The 15,417-nt window shown below is 40.4% G+C and overlaps 1 protein-coding gene and 1 long non-coding RNA gene across 2 annotated transcripts in view; one reads left to right on the top strand and one right to left on the bottom strand.

Annotated features, from left to right (window-relative positions):
• Positions 1 to 15,076, bottom strand: part of LOC113040157 (glypican-5-like) — a 45,083-nt gene extending 30,007 nt beyond the window's left edge. The window contains exons 1-6 of the mRNA XM_026198443.1: positions 14,707 to 15,076; positions 12,827 to 12,988; positions 8,169 to 8,878; positions 5,848 to 6,029; positions 5,629 to 5,688; positions 5,170 to 5,292 (exon numbers count right to left, since the gene is read on the bottom strand). Of these exons, the coding sequence (XP_026054228.1) occupies positions 5,170 to 5,292; positions 5,629 to 5,688; positions 5,848 to 6,029; positions 8,169 to 8,878; positions 12,827 to 12,988; positions 14,707 to 14,875 (1,406 nt within the window). The 5' untranslated portion in view covers positions 14,876 to 15,076. The remainder of the gene's footprint in view (positions 1 to 5,169; positions 5,293 to 5,628; positions 5,689 to 5,847; positions 6,030 to 8,168; positions 8,879 to 12,826; positions 12,989 to 14,706) is intronic.
• Positions 5,931 to 12,761, top strand: LOC113040160 (uncharacterized). Its single transcript, XR_003275159.1, has 3 exons — positions 5,931 to 6,067; positions 10,471 to 10,763; positions 12,034 to 12,761. It is a non-coding gene; the product is annotated as an uncharacterized LOC113040160 (long non-coding RNA).
• Positions 15,077 to 15,417: the final 341 nt, after the last annotated feature.

The raw sequence follows: 15,417 nt of genomic DNA, 5'->3' as shown, positions 1-15,417 counted from the left end.
TTTACTATATTCAGTCACTTCTCGGCTGGAAAATCCATTTTATGATAGTAGCTGTGTTTCGAACATGGTAAACTATCTTAGATTACCAAGAAACCAACTAACAGCTGTTCATACTATCTTATGGTGGTCAGGATTTTTGAAACTTTGGTTTTTTAAAATAGGCAAATGAGAAGTTTGAATCAGTCAATGACATACTTGGAGTAACCTGCTTAGATTGAATATAAGCAAGTTACCATGTTCCAAAACACAGCCTCAAGCTTAAAGCCAATCGTACAGCTAAACACTAGCTTTACCAGACTAAACCACCTAAAACCACTATTGGACGTACCATATTCTATTAAATACCAAAAAAGGTGTTATGATGAGTTTATGGTAAATGAAAACACAATCTAATAGAGCTGAAATTGAGGAAACTGCCAGTCTAAGACCACAGAGGAAAGGAAAACTAAGCAGGTCACAACACTGAGAACGAGGCTGGAGCGTTTCATGACGATTGAGTGAGTGAGTGAGTCAGCAGTGGCCTCACTTGTCCAATCTGTTCACCATTTTATGTGAGTTAAAGTTCAACAGTGGTGTCGGTAATGGATAAAATGAGAGAGAAAAAGAGAGAAGCTAAGAACAACCCAAAATACCAAAAGGACTTTGACCATGGGTGGCAGTCGCCTAAAATGAAAACAAAAACAAACAGTTTCCCCAGTAACCTCACACATCCAGTCGTTTGGAGTCTGGCTGACACCAAGTTATAAGTCATGCTAACATTTCCTTGGTTAACTCCACCATCCTACGAAACATCCATTCATCCACTGCACTGTGCAGTGGGAGGTGAACCACAACTCCAGCTAAGCATTTTCTTAAATGATCCTGTTCGCTCAATTTGAAATGTTACATAGCCGTCCAAATGGACCTGAAAATTGCAAGCCAAAAATGCATGTTTTGGAATGAACTCAGTGTGAAAGCTTAGCCATCTTGTGAACATGTTTTCCTCAATGTGTTTCTTTGACCCCACTGTTCATTATGGCCAAGTGGCAGAATATTTTTAGATGGCTTATATATTAGTTTCATGCAATCATTTGTGGAGATTTTTGCCTCATGGTTGAAACATGGTTGAATGTAATGTTCAAACAATTAACTAAGAATTATTCTTTTTTGTCCAAAAGGGGGCAGTGTTGACTTATTTGAAGAGGTTGTGCTCACAAGAAGATATGCTATACCCAGAATAGCATGCTAATATGCTAATTTCACCATTTCTGCATGGCATAGCATATATACTTGCAAATTATCTGCATACTACATCAAGCCTTGCAGTGTACAACAGAGAACTCCATAATGCACTGCACTTAACTTGGCTTTCCATTTCCTGTGCTACAGATGAACTGTATTATCAGCTGTGATGTCTCTTTCTGATTTTATCAGACTGTTAAATGTTAAGACATAACTAATAAAGTGTACTACTTATCAAAACATTTATTGTTGAGTAATGTGTTCAGCATGCCAGTATTATTGAGTTCACAGAAAGCTAATGCTACTACTATTTTGAATGTTAGCACTGTCATGCTGTTTGCATGCTCTGTCTCATATTTGTAAAACAGAAGGCAGTATTTAGTGTATACTGAGTAGTATGCTAGTATTTAATTTCAATAGTCTTTGTACCAACAAATGGAGAGTGTGACCATTAGCATAGAGAAAATGAACTAATCTGCTTGCTAATCTGTTTTTGTTGAATTTCTGTATTAGAAAATACATAACTCGTTTTTATAATGTTGAACTCAGTTACTCTGTCTGAAAGATAAAGATTAGTGCTCACCAAAATGACATGTGGCAAAAATGTAGCATTACCTGAATGTAAAGTTTATATTTTGTATTGGACCTATTTGCCACCAAACGATGACATTTAAGGAACCACTAAATCTTTATCTTTCAGACAAATCAATTCACTTTGACATAATAAAAACTTGTCGCATCTTAATACAGAGATATGACTGAGATATGAGAGATACCCCCCCCCCCCCAAAGAAAGAAGAAGATTAGCAAGCTAGTCGGTTTGCTCCATGGTGACAGTGGCTTGTCTCCAGGGCTACCCAATGTTTGGGCCTCCAGTATGGAAGGTGCCAGCATTGCGTTGTTGCCGTAGTGTGGACGGCGATGGAGTAATTTGTCCAGGGGGTGAATGGGGAGTGGGAACTCTAACCTCTGAGCCAAAGCTGAACACCAAATGAGGCCAGAAAAGGGATATATCTAGAATCACAAAACTTTGTCCGTTCAAGCAAAGCAATTGTGGTTATTTTGTGTTGCAGAAGTCAAAAGACAACAAGTCTAAGTTAACATATGCCGATAGCAAAACTGTCTATCAGCAAATGTTTATTTTTCAGGGAATCTCATTTGTGTCACAATAGAGCTCCAGAACTTTCCGAATGAAGCTTCCGTCCGGATGAGGACTGGAGAAAAGCCATGATAATCCATGCTAACCAACACTCCTCTTGGCCATTTTATGAACTTCATGACCTCACAGAGTAAATAGAGACCTTTCTGGAGCAATATCTGATTTGACTGCCTTCGATTACAATCATTTTGGGTGGGAAAACAGAAACTTTCTCATATCTTCAGTCTTCAGACAAATCTTTATATTATATATTAGTGTTGGGGGGTTGTCATATCTCTGTATTAAGATAAAACGTTAAGATTAAGATGTTTTTATTATGTCAAAGTGAATTGATTTGTCTGAAAGATAAAGATTTAGTGGTTCCCTAAATGTCATCGTTTAGTGGCAAATAGGTCCAATACAAAATATAAACATTACATTCAGGTAATGCTACATTTTTGTCACATGCCATTTTGGTGACCACTAATCTTTATCTTTCAGACAAAGAAACATTATAAAGTTCAACATTATAAAAACGAGTTATGTATTTTCTAATACAGAAATTCAACAAAAACAGATTAGCATTATATTATATATTAGTGTTGTTAGTGTATATATATACACACACACACACACTGAACAAAATTATAAATGCAACAGTTTTTTTGCCCCCATTTTTCATGAGCTGAACTCAAAGATCTAAGTCTTTTTCTACAGTATGTACACAAAAGGCCTATTTCTCTCAAATATTGTTCACAAATCTGTCTAAATCTGTGTTAGTGAGCACTTCTTTGCCGAAAATAATCCATTCACCTCTCAGGTGTAGCATATCAAGATACTGATTAGACAGCATGATTATTGCACAGGTGTGCCTTTGGCTGGCCACAATAAAGAGACCATTCAAAATTCAGTTTTATCACACAGCACAATGCCACAGAGGGAGCATGCAACTGGCTCGGTCACTGAAGGAATGTCCACCAGAGCTCTTGCCCGTGAAATTAATGTTCATTTCTCTACCATAAGCAGACTCCAAAAGCGTTTCAGAGAATTTGGCATTACCTCCAACCGGCCTCACAACCGCAGACCCCGTGTAACCACACCAGCCCAGGACCTCCAAATACAGCATCTTCACGTCCAAGATAACCTGAGAACAGCCACCCAGACAGCTGCTGCAACAATTGGTTTGCATAACTAAAGAATTTGTTCACAAACTGTCAGAAACCATCTCAGGGAAGCTCATCTGCATGCTCGTCGTCCTCATCGGGGTCTCAACCTGACTGCAGTTCGTCATTGTAACCGACTTCAGTGGGCAAATGCTCACATTCGATGGCATCTGGCAATTTGGAGAGGTGTTCTCTTCACGGATGAATCACTGTACAGGGCAGACAGCATGTTTTGCATTGTGTGGGTGAGCGGTTTGCTGATGTCAATGTTGTGGATCGAGTGGCCCATGGTGGTGGTGGGGTTATGGTATGGACAGGCGTATGTTATCCTGAGGCCCGTTGCAGCATGGTAACGCTCGACCCCATGTTGCAAGGATCTGTAAACAATTCCTGGAAGCTGAAAACATCCCAGTTCTTGCATGGCCAGCATACTCACTAGACATGTCACCCATTGAGCATGTTTGAGATTCTCTAAATCGGTGAATACGACAGTGTGTTCCAGTTACTGCCAATATCCAGCTACTTTGCACAGTCATTGAAGAGGAGTGGACCAACATCCACAGGCCACTATCAACAACCTGATCAACTCTATGTGAAGGAGATGTGTTGCACTGCGTGAGGCAAATGGTGGTCACACCAGATACTGATTAATATCTGGTTTTGGGACGCGGTAACACACGGCCCTTGCAAAATATATTGCTTTGGAGATCTATCACTCCTGCCGCTCAGAAAAGTTCATGCAATCATGCTGCTTGTAACTGAAGTTCTGCACTCTGGCATGGTTAGTGCTCACACAAGCCCAACTGAACCACGCTCTGGCCCACCTCCTCCAACCGAGCCAGGGCCGGCTAAACAAACCACACCTTAGCTTGGCACAGAGTGATCACACTAGTCAAACAAACCAGGCTTTGGGGGTCAAACATGCTTGGGCACGGTTACGATTGTCTAGTGTGAGTACACCCTTTTTCCACATCCCACACACACACACACACACACACACACACACGAGTCTCTACCCGCCCGCATTGTTGGGTCCCGTGATAGTGCTGGTCGGAAGGTGCCTGTTCTAATTTCAAGATCGAGGCTTTTGACTCTGAGCATAACTTGTTTTTCTATAACAAAGTATTTAAAAAAATATTTTCTATAAAAACGTTAATGCCCCGCAGTGACAAATAGTTTTCATTTTATATTTAATTTGATTACATTAATGTTTAAGTTGAGATTTACAAGAACTATTTTAACTGATAATATGTAAAAGGAAGACTGCTGTAAAAAAAGCTCATTATTTGATTCAAGTATTTGCAAACCAAATGTTATTGCACATACAGCAGTAATTTCAATTGAAAACGTGCACAATACACTACTTTTGAATTCATTATTGAATTTTGTGCATATCAGTGCAATTCATTGCAGAAAAATCATGCAATGAAACGCGATTAAAAATTGTCATCTTTGCCAAGCACTAATAAATTTACATAAGTAATATGAATTGCTGATTTACAACCTAAAACTGCTTTGTCAAATCAATTAATATTATGTGCTTTTTTATGTATTAAAATAAAATGAGTGCCATGTCATTGACCTATATTAATCCTTGTATTAACATGCAAATTTGAGATCCAGCCCTCTTCTGACAAGACATCTTACCTCTCTACCACATCTTCTCCACTCCAGCAGGTGTTTTCATCCATCACGACCTCCCCCTCGCACAGCATCTCCGGCAGGGTGGAGAAGAATGATTTGTACCGCTGGATGTAGCCCATAAACTCCCTGCAGGAAGTTCAGGCTTTCAGGAAATTATCAAAAACCATCAAACCAGGCCTAATTATACAGTACAACCTGTTTTGCCCCATTCATCACCCTTCTCTAATCTAACATGCCCAAACACTGATAGACACAAGCGGCGGATTGACCTCCCGTAGTTGTTTGTGATTATTATAAATGCTGACAGCGTTTTTCCTTGCTCGCACACGTTTATTTGATGTGGGATTCATTCATTAGAACATTCTTAGGCTGACAGTCAAAATCTATTTATGACAAAATAATTAGAGATCATTTTTCTTTTAAAACACTTGGAAACCTGGAGGCTGATTTGCTACTGCTTACTTTGAAATCTTTTTCAGGCTTCTGGGTTTGTCGTTTTTGGAGGGTTTCAGAGGCAGAGACCTGGGGTCATCGACAAGTGCAGATGTGAGAGGAAAGAAAGACAGATGCCAGGGAAGTTACTATATACAATCTGAAACATCTGATTGGTAAGGGTTTTTTAATTTCTTAAAGGGTCAAAATATGTTTGACAATTATATGCAGTGGATGTCATTTTCTCACCTTCTTTTTAGTGTTACGTGCTCATGTTGGTTGCCTGTATTAGGAAGTGCTGTAGGACTTGAGGATTTCACTGAGGTTTGGAGTTCACTGGTTGGGTTTACTGAAGGAGTCAAACTTCTTGAGGTGGGACTGACTGGAGTGGACGAAACCGGTTCGGTCAAGGAACCACAAACTTTACCCACCTGAAAGAGATATGAAGAATGATTATGTGTTTTAAAAAGTATGTAAGAGAGGAAAAAAAAGGTGAACGGTACAATTTAGGTCTTTGTGAATTCAAAGAGATTACTCCATCTAGTGGCCACTAATAAATGGCACAATCTCAGTCTATTAATATTTACAAAATTATTGATTTCTAGTTGGAACAAAACTGCACAATAAGTTCAAACTTTTTGGATACTGAATCATTATACATGAACATTTTTGTATACATAAAATGTGTATTTCATTTTATTTAGCCTCTCATCAATCATAGCCCGTTTTGCCGTAGTTGACATATATTAGCTATATTCCAGAAATTAGAAAACGGAATAAGGACTTAAAAAATTATAATTGTGAGCATGTGTAAATGTGTTTGTATTTGTATATCTTCTACAAAACTTTATTTATCTAAGGATTAGCCGAACTCTCATTCCCCTGCTCTGGCCCCTCGCTAGCTGCATTGCATTTTGGGAAGGGGCCGGCCGGTTCAGGGGAGCCGTCTTTGTCCAGAGGTGAATTTGCATGCAGGACATCAGGCTGATTGGGACCAGACAACACCCAAACAACTCAAGCAGCACCAAGATAGCGCCAGACCACATGCAGCGTGAGGGACTGGAGAGGCCGCATAGTCCTCCATGTCAGTGTCAGTGCTGGGTGGCACATATAGACATCATATAAACAATGAAGATATCACAAGTTATTCCTCAGAATCTTATTGTTTTTACAAATTAGCAAACATAATAACAAATCTGATTTTATTTGTAGTGTACAGACCTCAAATGCTAATATGTTAGTGCAAATGCTTCTTGGTATGAATTATATCCTGAACACTGAATAAGGAGCACTTTTGTGATATTAGCATAAACGATAGGGTCTGTGGTTAAAATAAATAAAATGTATTTTTGGTAATTCATCCATAACTTGGCAGAAGCTAACCAAGCTAAATGCTAATTTGGGTTCTTATCCTCAAAAACCGTGAACAGATCTACGAAAGGCAGGTAAATAAAAACAGGCGATGATACACATGGGTTGTGCAGCTTCTAATAATAGCATAAAACAAATCCAAGTTAATTTTTTTTTTTACTTTGCTTCTATGTTGCCACTTGATGTCCAGTGTAAGTTCTTTGTCCCAAAGCGGAACCACCGGTGTAGTTTTTATTTCGGCAGAATCATAACTTCATTGAACAGTCTACAGGTCAATTCCATTAGGGTTGTATCTAAAAACTTTATTAGCGCACTTAAGCCTGGGTCCAGACCAGGTAACGTGAGCCTGAAGTCATTCCAGCCTGGCATTAGTGAGTGAGCAACATTTGATCCGGTGATGCAGTGTTTAAGAGGGGTCAAACTCTCACAAGCAGCCTTCATTGTAGAGCAGTAAGCTTGGGGTTGGAGTTTATGGGGGCTGCGGTTGGTGGCTTACTGTAAGTAATAATATCTCCCATTCTGACTGGCAAGTCTATGCTCTTTGAGAGAGATTTGTGGGAATGGGTCTCAAACTTGACCTACCAATATAGAGCTGTCATCACCAGGACATGATGGGTGCAAAGCCGAGCTGTCACAAAACCACTGACCCCTGTGGCCCCTTTAGCCATGATTCCAGTAAAAGAATCAAGTGAGAGAGACCGACAGACAGTCGTCCTATGTCGTGCACACAGACTGTGGCGTTGATGGTATGAATAGCCTCAGGGTGGGCGGCTGGGTATTCACTTACAGACAGCCATAGTCACACTGTCATGACCAACACATTTTTTTTTTACAGTACGTGTCATATTACCACATAATCATGCTCCTAATCATTGAGCTAATAATAAACCCCTTGCAGATGTAATAATTCCAAGACTTCATAACATCAATGAGAATAGCCCAAGTATTTTTAGGAAAAATCTCATTTATAAGAATCATCAGTTTAAGATTTACAGTAAGTACATGCAAGAAAAGCAGTTGAGCAAAACTGCAGCCTTGCAACTGCTCAGCCTGAATGGGCCAGACATTTGATATGCACCAATCACTGAACATGCTGCTGCAAGTGCATGCACGCTAGACCTGATTAGTCCAGCATATGGTGCACCTCCTTTGTGGGAAAAAAATAAACGTATTCTATGAATCAGAGAAGCGTGACTCACCACGGCGCTGAGATGTGGTCCATGGAGTTGTGCAGTAAGGATGGCATCATTAATTCTTTCCCGGATGCGTAGAAGTGCCAGTTCCACTTCGTATCCCCCTGATAGTGCCCCGCTCAGCCCCTCCAGCAATGCTACATATCGTCTCCATGGCCCATCCAACTCGGCTAGGCCTGCCAGGCAACCCCGCATCACATTGAGACACAGGCCTCCGCAAGGCCGGATCAGGGTCAATCCACGGCAGTGCGGACAGAACAGCATCCGCACCAGTGCACGTCCACATTGGCGCGCCATTCCTACTGATTCGGTGGCATTGAGAACCTCAGAACCCATCGCCAGTGCCCGACTGAGGGCATGACCAGCCACTAGTGCCCTGGACAGTCCCTGAGCAAGTTCTTGCGGGTGAGGGCCAAAGGGGTTGACGTCATGTCGAGTGGCACGTAGGCACTCACTTCCTTCGGAGGACCAGATAGAAACATCTGAACCCAAGCCAGGATTGACCAAGTGCTGGTACACCAATGGGAAGAGTTTGTCGTAGAAACTGTGGACCGAGTGTTCTACAGCGGTGTTGGCATCACCACGGAGGTAGAGTTCAAGGTCAGAGAAGAGGGTAGACACCAGGGGTTTAGCATCTTGAGAGATCGTCCCGTAGGTGCTGTCGAAGAGCGAGTAGGTATGATTTAGATTGAAGGAGAGCAGGGAATGGAAGGTATCTGCAGGAAGAGGAAGTAAAAGAAAGATTCTGGACTGAACAAGCACTTAAAAGGATGTCCCTAAACAGCATTGCCAACCTACATACATAAACATTCGTAACATCAGAGGACTTGTTTTGTTTGACATTCATGAGAGGGTCAAACATACTGGTCCGTCATGGCTGCCTTGTCTAGCATTGCTTACAACTTTTTCAATCTTACAATCTCTCTTTCCATTGGACTAATGGGAGCTGACAACACTTAATCCATTGATCTTTTGGGCTGGTGCTGTTGAGCTGAAGGTTAGTTTGGAGATATGTGACACATGCGACTAGCTTATTACCAATTTTAGTAGTCAGAGCGACATCTTATACTACACTATGCCTCCGGGTTGCAAATGGAAGTTGAGGATCATAAACAATTGCACCGTATGCATTATTTACAATGGCATATTAACTTTTGTGTGACATGTGACAGATGGGTGCTTAAGTTGACAGCTGGTAGAACCCTTCAAAGTGTAGTTTGCTTTAATGTCATCTCATTCATAACGACCAAAGCATTCCAGCTCCATCTTGTTTCTCTGTGAATGACTGGCATGCAAACAGCAAGCCGAAAGTTATGATTACTTTTTATTGATGGGGGGACAAAAGAACACCTGTTTAGCGCACAGTACTAATAGACACCCATAAGAATCTTTCTATAACAAGCCTTTGAGGTTTTGCAAGAAAAATGGCAGAGATTCCGAAATGTTGCGTCAGTGTTCTTGCTACTGGCTTTCACATTTCTCTATGGCTCTCCAGGCATCCTGTAATTCCAACAATATGCGAGTAACCTTTTCAGGTCAGGAGCTATATCTTGATCCCTTCACACTTCAGTCGGGATGGGTGGCTTGTATGAATGATTAGGAAGAGTTTCAGGTGGGTGGTACTGGAAACATGTTTAAGCACTTAGAACCTACAGTACAGTATATCTATATTTAAAAATGGTTCAAATCAAATACTTGTAGCAGTAGATGCCTAATCATTCAGACTCGGTAGTATCTTGGCAACTACATCCAAACACCTCAGTATCAGGTGACATGGCAGGGGATTATGCCCAGATCATATAATGGGGTACTTCTTATATGATTATGGGCCTTAAAGGCATGTGAGGGGAGGTAAAGCAGATCGCAGGGGTCATCAAGGGTGCCCGGGATCCACCACTACTGACCTCTCACCTCTAAGAGAGCAGGATGTTCCAAGAAAATAGACAGAAGGGTCAACTTGGATGACCATATTCCTGATCACTCTATTAAAGGGGTCATATGATGTGATTTAATTTTGTCATTTTTCTTTGGAGTGACATAAGCTCTTGATGCATAAAGAAGATCGGTAAAATATCTGTAAGATATTCTTTATAAAAGTGAAGACTTGTCCACGCCCTCTTAAAATGCCTCGTTTAGACACACCACCACGTCTACGTCACAAAGTGGGAAGATTTGCATAACACCACCCAAATGTTGACGCAAAGAAAGAAGGCATTACGTTTATTCTTGCTGTAGTATTGTTGTGGGGATGCTGTGTTTGTTTGTTTGGCCTTCCAAAAGAGGATAATATCTGTTTCTACATGCCTAGAGGTGATCCGTGCTGATTGCTGAGGAAATACATCAACTTTGTGCTGTGGATCACCGGATAAGCTTTAATTGTGGATGAAGCAGAGTCCTGCCTGGGGTCGTCAAGTGTGTCGTTCGTCGAATCTGCAGGCCACCGCTCACTCAAACCTGCAGTGTGACGCTGTGTGAAGCAGTTTATGGAGGTCTGTTTCCTGAACCTGCAGACTATCCTACGTCTTTGCTCAAAGGCTGTTTTTATAAAGTGAGGAAGTTCCAACTTTGCAAGGACAGTCTGGCGCTTCTGACTCACAGCCTGTAAGTACATTTTATATTTAAAGATTTTGATGACTCAAACGAGTTTTGAGGAGTGTAGAGTAGCGCTTGTTGTTTGTCGTTTCTCCAATCAAAATACAGATATTGTTTTATGTTTAATAATAATAATATTATTCCTTACATTTTATAGCGCTTTTCTGGGCACTCAAAGTGCTTTACATGGCAGGGGGTATCTCCTCATCCACCACGTTTAAGTAGCGCGATACGCAACGCAATGCGTAAAAAGACAGTATATGTCATTATAATCTGTAATTATGTCCCCACTGGATGCAACAAATGCCTTTTCTGGTCGTCCTGGGAGACGGCATCACAATATGTTAAGGGGCGTAACATTTCCGTCACATGCTTGAGGTATTCAGCCAATCACAACACACTGGATAGCAGCTGGCCAATCAGAGCACACCTTGCTTTTCATAATGATTAGCTTTGTAAAAATCTGTGTTTCAGAAAAGCGGGACATAGAGGAGCAACAATAATGTACAGTATGTGGAAAATAATGTTTTTTTTTTTATTTATTTTTTTACCTTATACCACATAAACACATTTAATTTCATCAAACACACACCATAATGTTCATTTTAGCAACGTCATATGAACTCTTTAACTTTTTGATGTGGGTCTTACTTTAAAAAAGATCAGTGTCAGAATAACTCCAATCACTACATGGTCCAGGACTGAATTTAGATCAAGAGAAGACAGTACACTTTAGTATTTTATAGGCTAGTATTTTTAGTACCTTTTTAGGTTGGAGAGGATAGTTGTGCTTTGTTGGACAGATGGTATGTAATTTGCTTTACAGTGAAACTACTTTTTAAAGAAACACAGAGGACTTTTTAAAGGAAAAGATACACCCCCAAATTTTCTCACTCACAAATAAATCTTTAACAGATCACCCTGGCTGCATTTAGGCAGGTTTGACATAAGCAATATCAAACAGCTTTGATTCTCACATGTCTCTTCATTGGCGTTGTTTTAGGACCTTGACAGTCCCCATTAACAAACAGAGATTCTGCAAGTGATTTACTTTTGACTTCCATAGAAGAAAGAAAATCATACCTGTAAGTAAGAACAGAAGTTTTGGGTGAACTAACTCTTAAACAGACACATTCCCAAGAGAGTCCACAAGGTTCATGCTTAAATTATAACTTTACCCTTAAACACACAGGCATATAGACAAAAAGCGGTCTACATTAAACATCCTCTTTCACGTGGGAATGAAAAACACTTTACAGACCTTCTTTCTTTTAAACAGGACACCAGCTACAACCATGCGAAAAGTGGCAGAAAAGGACAACTGATCTTTTCAAAAGCTCTCATTATAGAGCAATACATTGAAGTGCACTGAGACGGATCTCCGCGGATACGCCAAGAATTTCAACATTTTTCTTTTCGTTTGCTTTAAACTCGTTAAATATTCACTCGGCTGGCAGCAAAGACAGAGGGGACGGCGACAGTGCCCTTTTCCTGTGAACCTGAAAGGGTTTTTGTGCAAGTTTGGGCGGACAAATTGGATGAACTTAAATATTTGGTTGGGCGAGGACTTAGCGTGGTAAATTTGAACCCTTTTACGTCTCCTGTTAAACATACAGTAAAAATGCTCTGGAGTAGATAATGACATGCATGGAGTCAGTCTAAGTGTGTGTGTGTGAGAAACATCTTTCTGATTGCTTCTTTTTGTACGTTTTATTCAAACACTGATTCTGAAAGGCCTTGTCCTAATCCTAAAGCGCCAATCAACCTCTAAGAAGCACATGTACTGCTTCACAGGAGACCTCAGGCAGATAAAGGATCATTCTGTGAGTGTGAAAAACAGCGGACAAAAAGCAAATCTCCAAGTAACCCTTGTAAAGTCATGGTGTATAGCTCATAACACCACCCTGGCATCTCCCATACATGCGTACAAAGCCACATCATGTAGTGAACGTGTGAACCACCTGCTGTGGCAGGGACTTGATCCTACGACCTCTTCCTCCCGCTGCAAATACAAACAGCACGTGGTCTAGTATTTATTTGACCGATACACTCCACTCGATATCGATACGTACCCTGGAAGGAAGAGGCATGGCCCAGGATGAGATATTTGAGTTCGAAGCTATAGGAGAGAATATTCTGGAGTGTGTCTCTCTGGGCAGCGGTGTAGTAGCTCTCCTCCATCTTGCGGGTGCAGCACGTGGGACCCTGGTGTTTGCAGATAAGAAGATCTGCATCTATGTAGGATTAATCATAGGAGGTGATTCAATTCTAGGGGCAAAGTTCTGATAATGTTTTTTTTTTTTTGGTATATTACCTTTTCCATTTTTGGCATTTCAGGCATTGATGTTATTGTTCAAATATAGCTGAAATGTAGCTGTTTAATGGCCGAAACCATTTCAACGAGTTGTTGTGATCATGGTCGTAGTTATTCATCAAGCGGATTTGGTGTGGATTTTGGATATAATGTGTGGCATATAGACATAAATCCCAAAATATGATGTGAAAAAATATTTTAAGCGTTATTTATTTAATTTACAAAGAGAAAGCACTATCTACAATTTCCCTTAAGGTACAAAGAGAAGAATCTAGATATGGAAATGTGACCTTTCGACACTTAAAAATTCAGAACAAAACAATTAAAGTGACTCAACAAAAACTTTAAAGCTACTATATCAGTTTCTTTAAAACTACTAAAACATTTCCAAACATTTTGACTTTAAAACATTCATATGGGTCCAAAATAGCACAAACAGAGTGTGGCTGTATGGCAAGAAGGTGCATGTAAAAGAGCAGAGCACATGTGATAAAGACAGACGATATCTGCTCTGTCAGTCACCCTGCCCTATCCTATGTGACCACTTTTACACCGACGGGACCCCATAAGCCATGCATTAGAACAGCTGACAGTGATCCCCAGCATTCTGCTGACCTCTCTCACCTTTCAATACACATGGAGCAATGCCTTGAAACATGCGCACTAAGAATAAAAGTTAGTTTTGTAACAGTCATACTTCCCTAATGTTATCCTTTCCATGAACAAGAACTCGAGACAAACCGAATATGCCCAGCTTACAATTTCATTGCAACTCCCAGACATTTTTGAGATGACTTCTATTCAGGAATGCATTTTTGATTCAACATGAAATGTGGAAGATGGAAACAATCTGACAGCCTATCCTACAGTAGGGTTAATTTTGTCAACACCACTGAAATTTCTGATTTATGCTCTGTCATCAAAATGACTTATTGGACACAAGCTGATATAGTACAACAAATACCTGACGTAGGCCTATATGTAAACATTTAACGGTAATACCAATAAATGAATAGGCTATGTAAATATTTTTGGGATCATTTCTAACTTCTTTTGTCATGTAAACTATTTGAAACAATACATTTCTAATTCTTATATATCTAATGTATACATATTAAGGGCCATACATGACCTAAGAAATCATTTGCCTCATGACAGGACTATTAAAATTCAAAAAGGTGATTAAAAAGGTCAGTCACAAAAGGTAAATACAAAAGAAGTCACATTTTGCTGCAAATGTCACATGCACTTTCCATAAACGTGGCTTGTCGCGCGTGTATGAAATGTTAGACATTAACATAGGCAACGTTTAATAGCATTATATTCTTAATTACAATGTAAGGTTTTGTTGTTTTGTATATTCATTTCGGCTATTGTTAACTGCGTTTTCGTAATAGTTACATCTTAAATTCAGCTGCACTTAAACTTTAGGACAACTTAAAGCACACATCGTGACAACATGCTACAGTGTGTTTAGTTTGCTTGAATTTTCTTCTCAGGTAAAAAAATGTGCAGAGTGAAACAATATAACCTCTGAACAAGAAGACCGTTTGAAATAGTGTGTAGAATATGAATATGAATCTGTAGCTATATTAGACACTGCTTCTCACAGTATCCCTCGAGTGGTTATAAACGAACCTGTCGCCGCGGTCTCCGGAACCCATCTTAATGAACCGACCTGGCGCAGCTGGAAAGCGGTTTTCACCTCATGACAGCTCTGCGCGCTGGAGCAGTCGACTCTCCACATCAACACACTGGAGAGCAGGATCCACAAGCAACATACACGCGGTGCTGTCCAGCGGAGCATGGCACCATCTCAGTCCACAGAAAGCCCTCTGAGCCAGTGTATGAGAGAGAGAAAGGCCCCCAAGACGAGTCAAAAGTATGATCCGGAAGAGATGCGCGTTTATAGCCGCTTAATGAAGTATCCAGAGAGAAAGTTTTCCAGGCGCGCAGGGGCTTCACATGCTGGGTGATTTGACAGACTGGACTGGAGACATGTGAGGAAGGGCCCCTGTGTGTGTGTGCGCGCGCGCCCAGTGTGCCCACTTCTGACTACCAGTTTTGTGCCCAACACCCCTCGGACCCCCTTCCCTTTAGAGATTGATAGATAGACAGTGTAACAATATAAAATCTTAAAATAAATATTCAAATTATTATTATTATTTTATTTACAGGGACGGTTTTGACAGGAAGAAACAATTTAAGTGTATTTAAAGGAACAATGTTATCTATCTATCTATCTATCTATCTATCTATCTATCTATCTATCTATCTATCTATCTATCTATCTATCTATCTATCTATCTATCTCTCTCTCTCTCTCTCTCTCTCTCTCTCTCTCTCTCT

The sequence above is a fragment of the Carassius auratus genome, chromosome 22 (genome assembly GCF_003368295.1).
Source record: "Carassius auratus strain Wakin chromosome 22, ASM336829v1, whole genome shotgun sequence".
NCBI classification, from domain to species: domain Eukaryota; kingdom Metazoa; phylum Chordata; class Actinopteri; order Cypriniformes; family Cyprinidae; genus Carassius; species Carassius auratus.
This window is presented reverse-complemented; position numbering and strand designations above follow the sequence as displayed.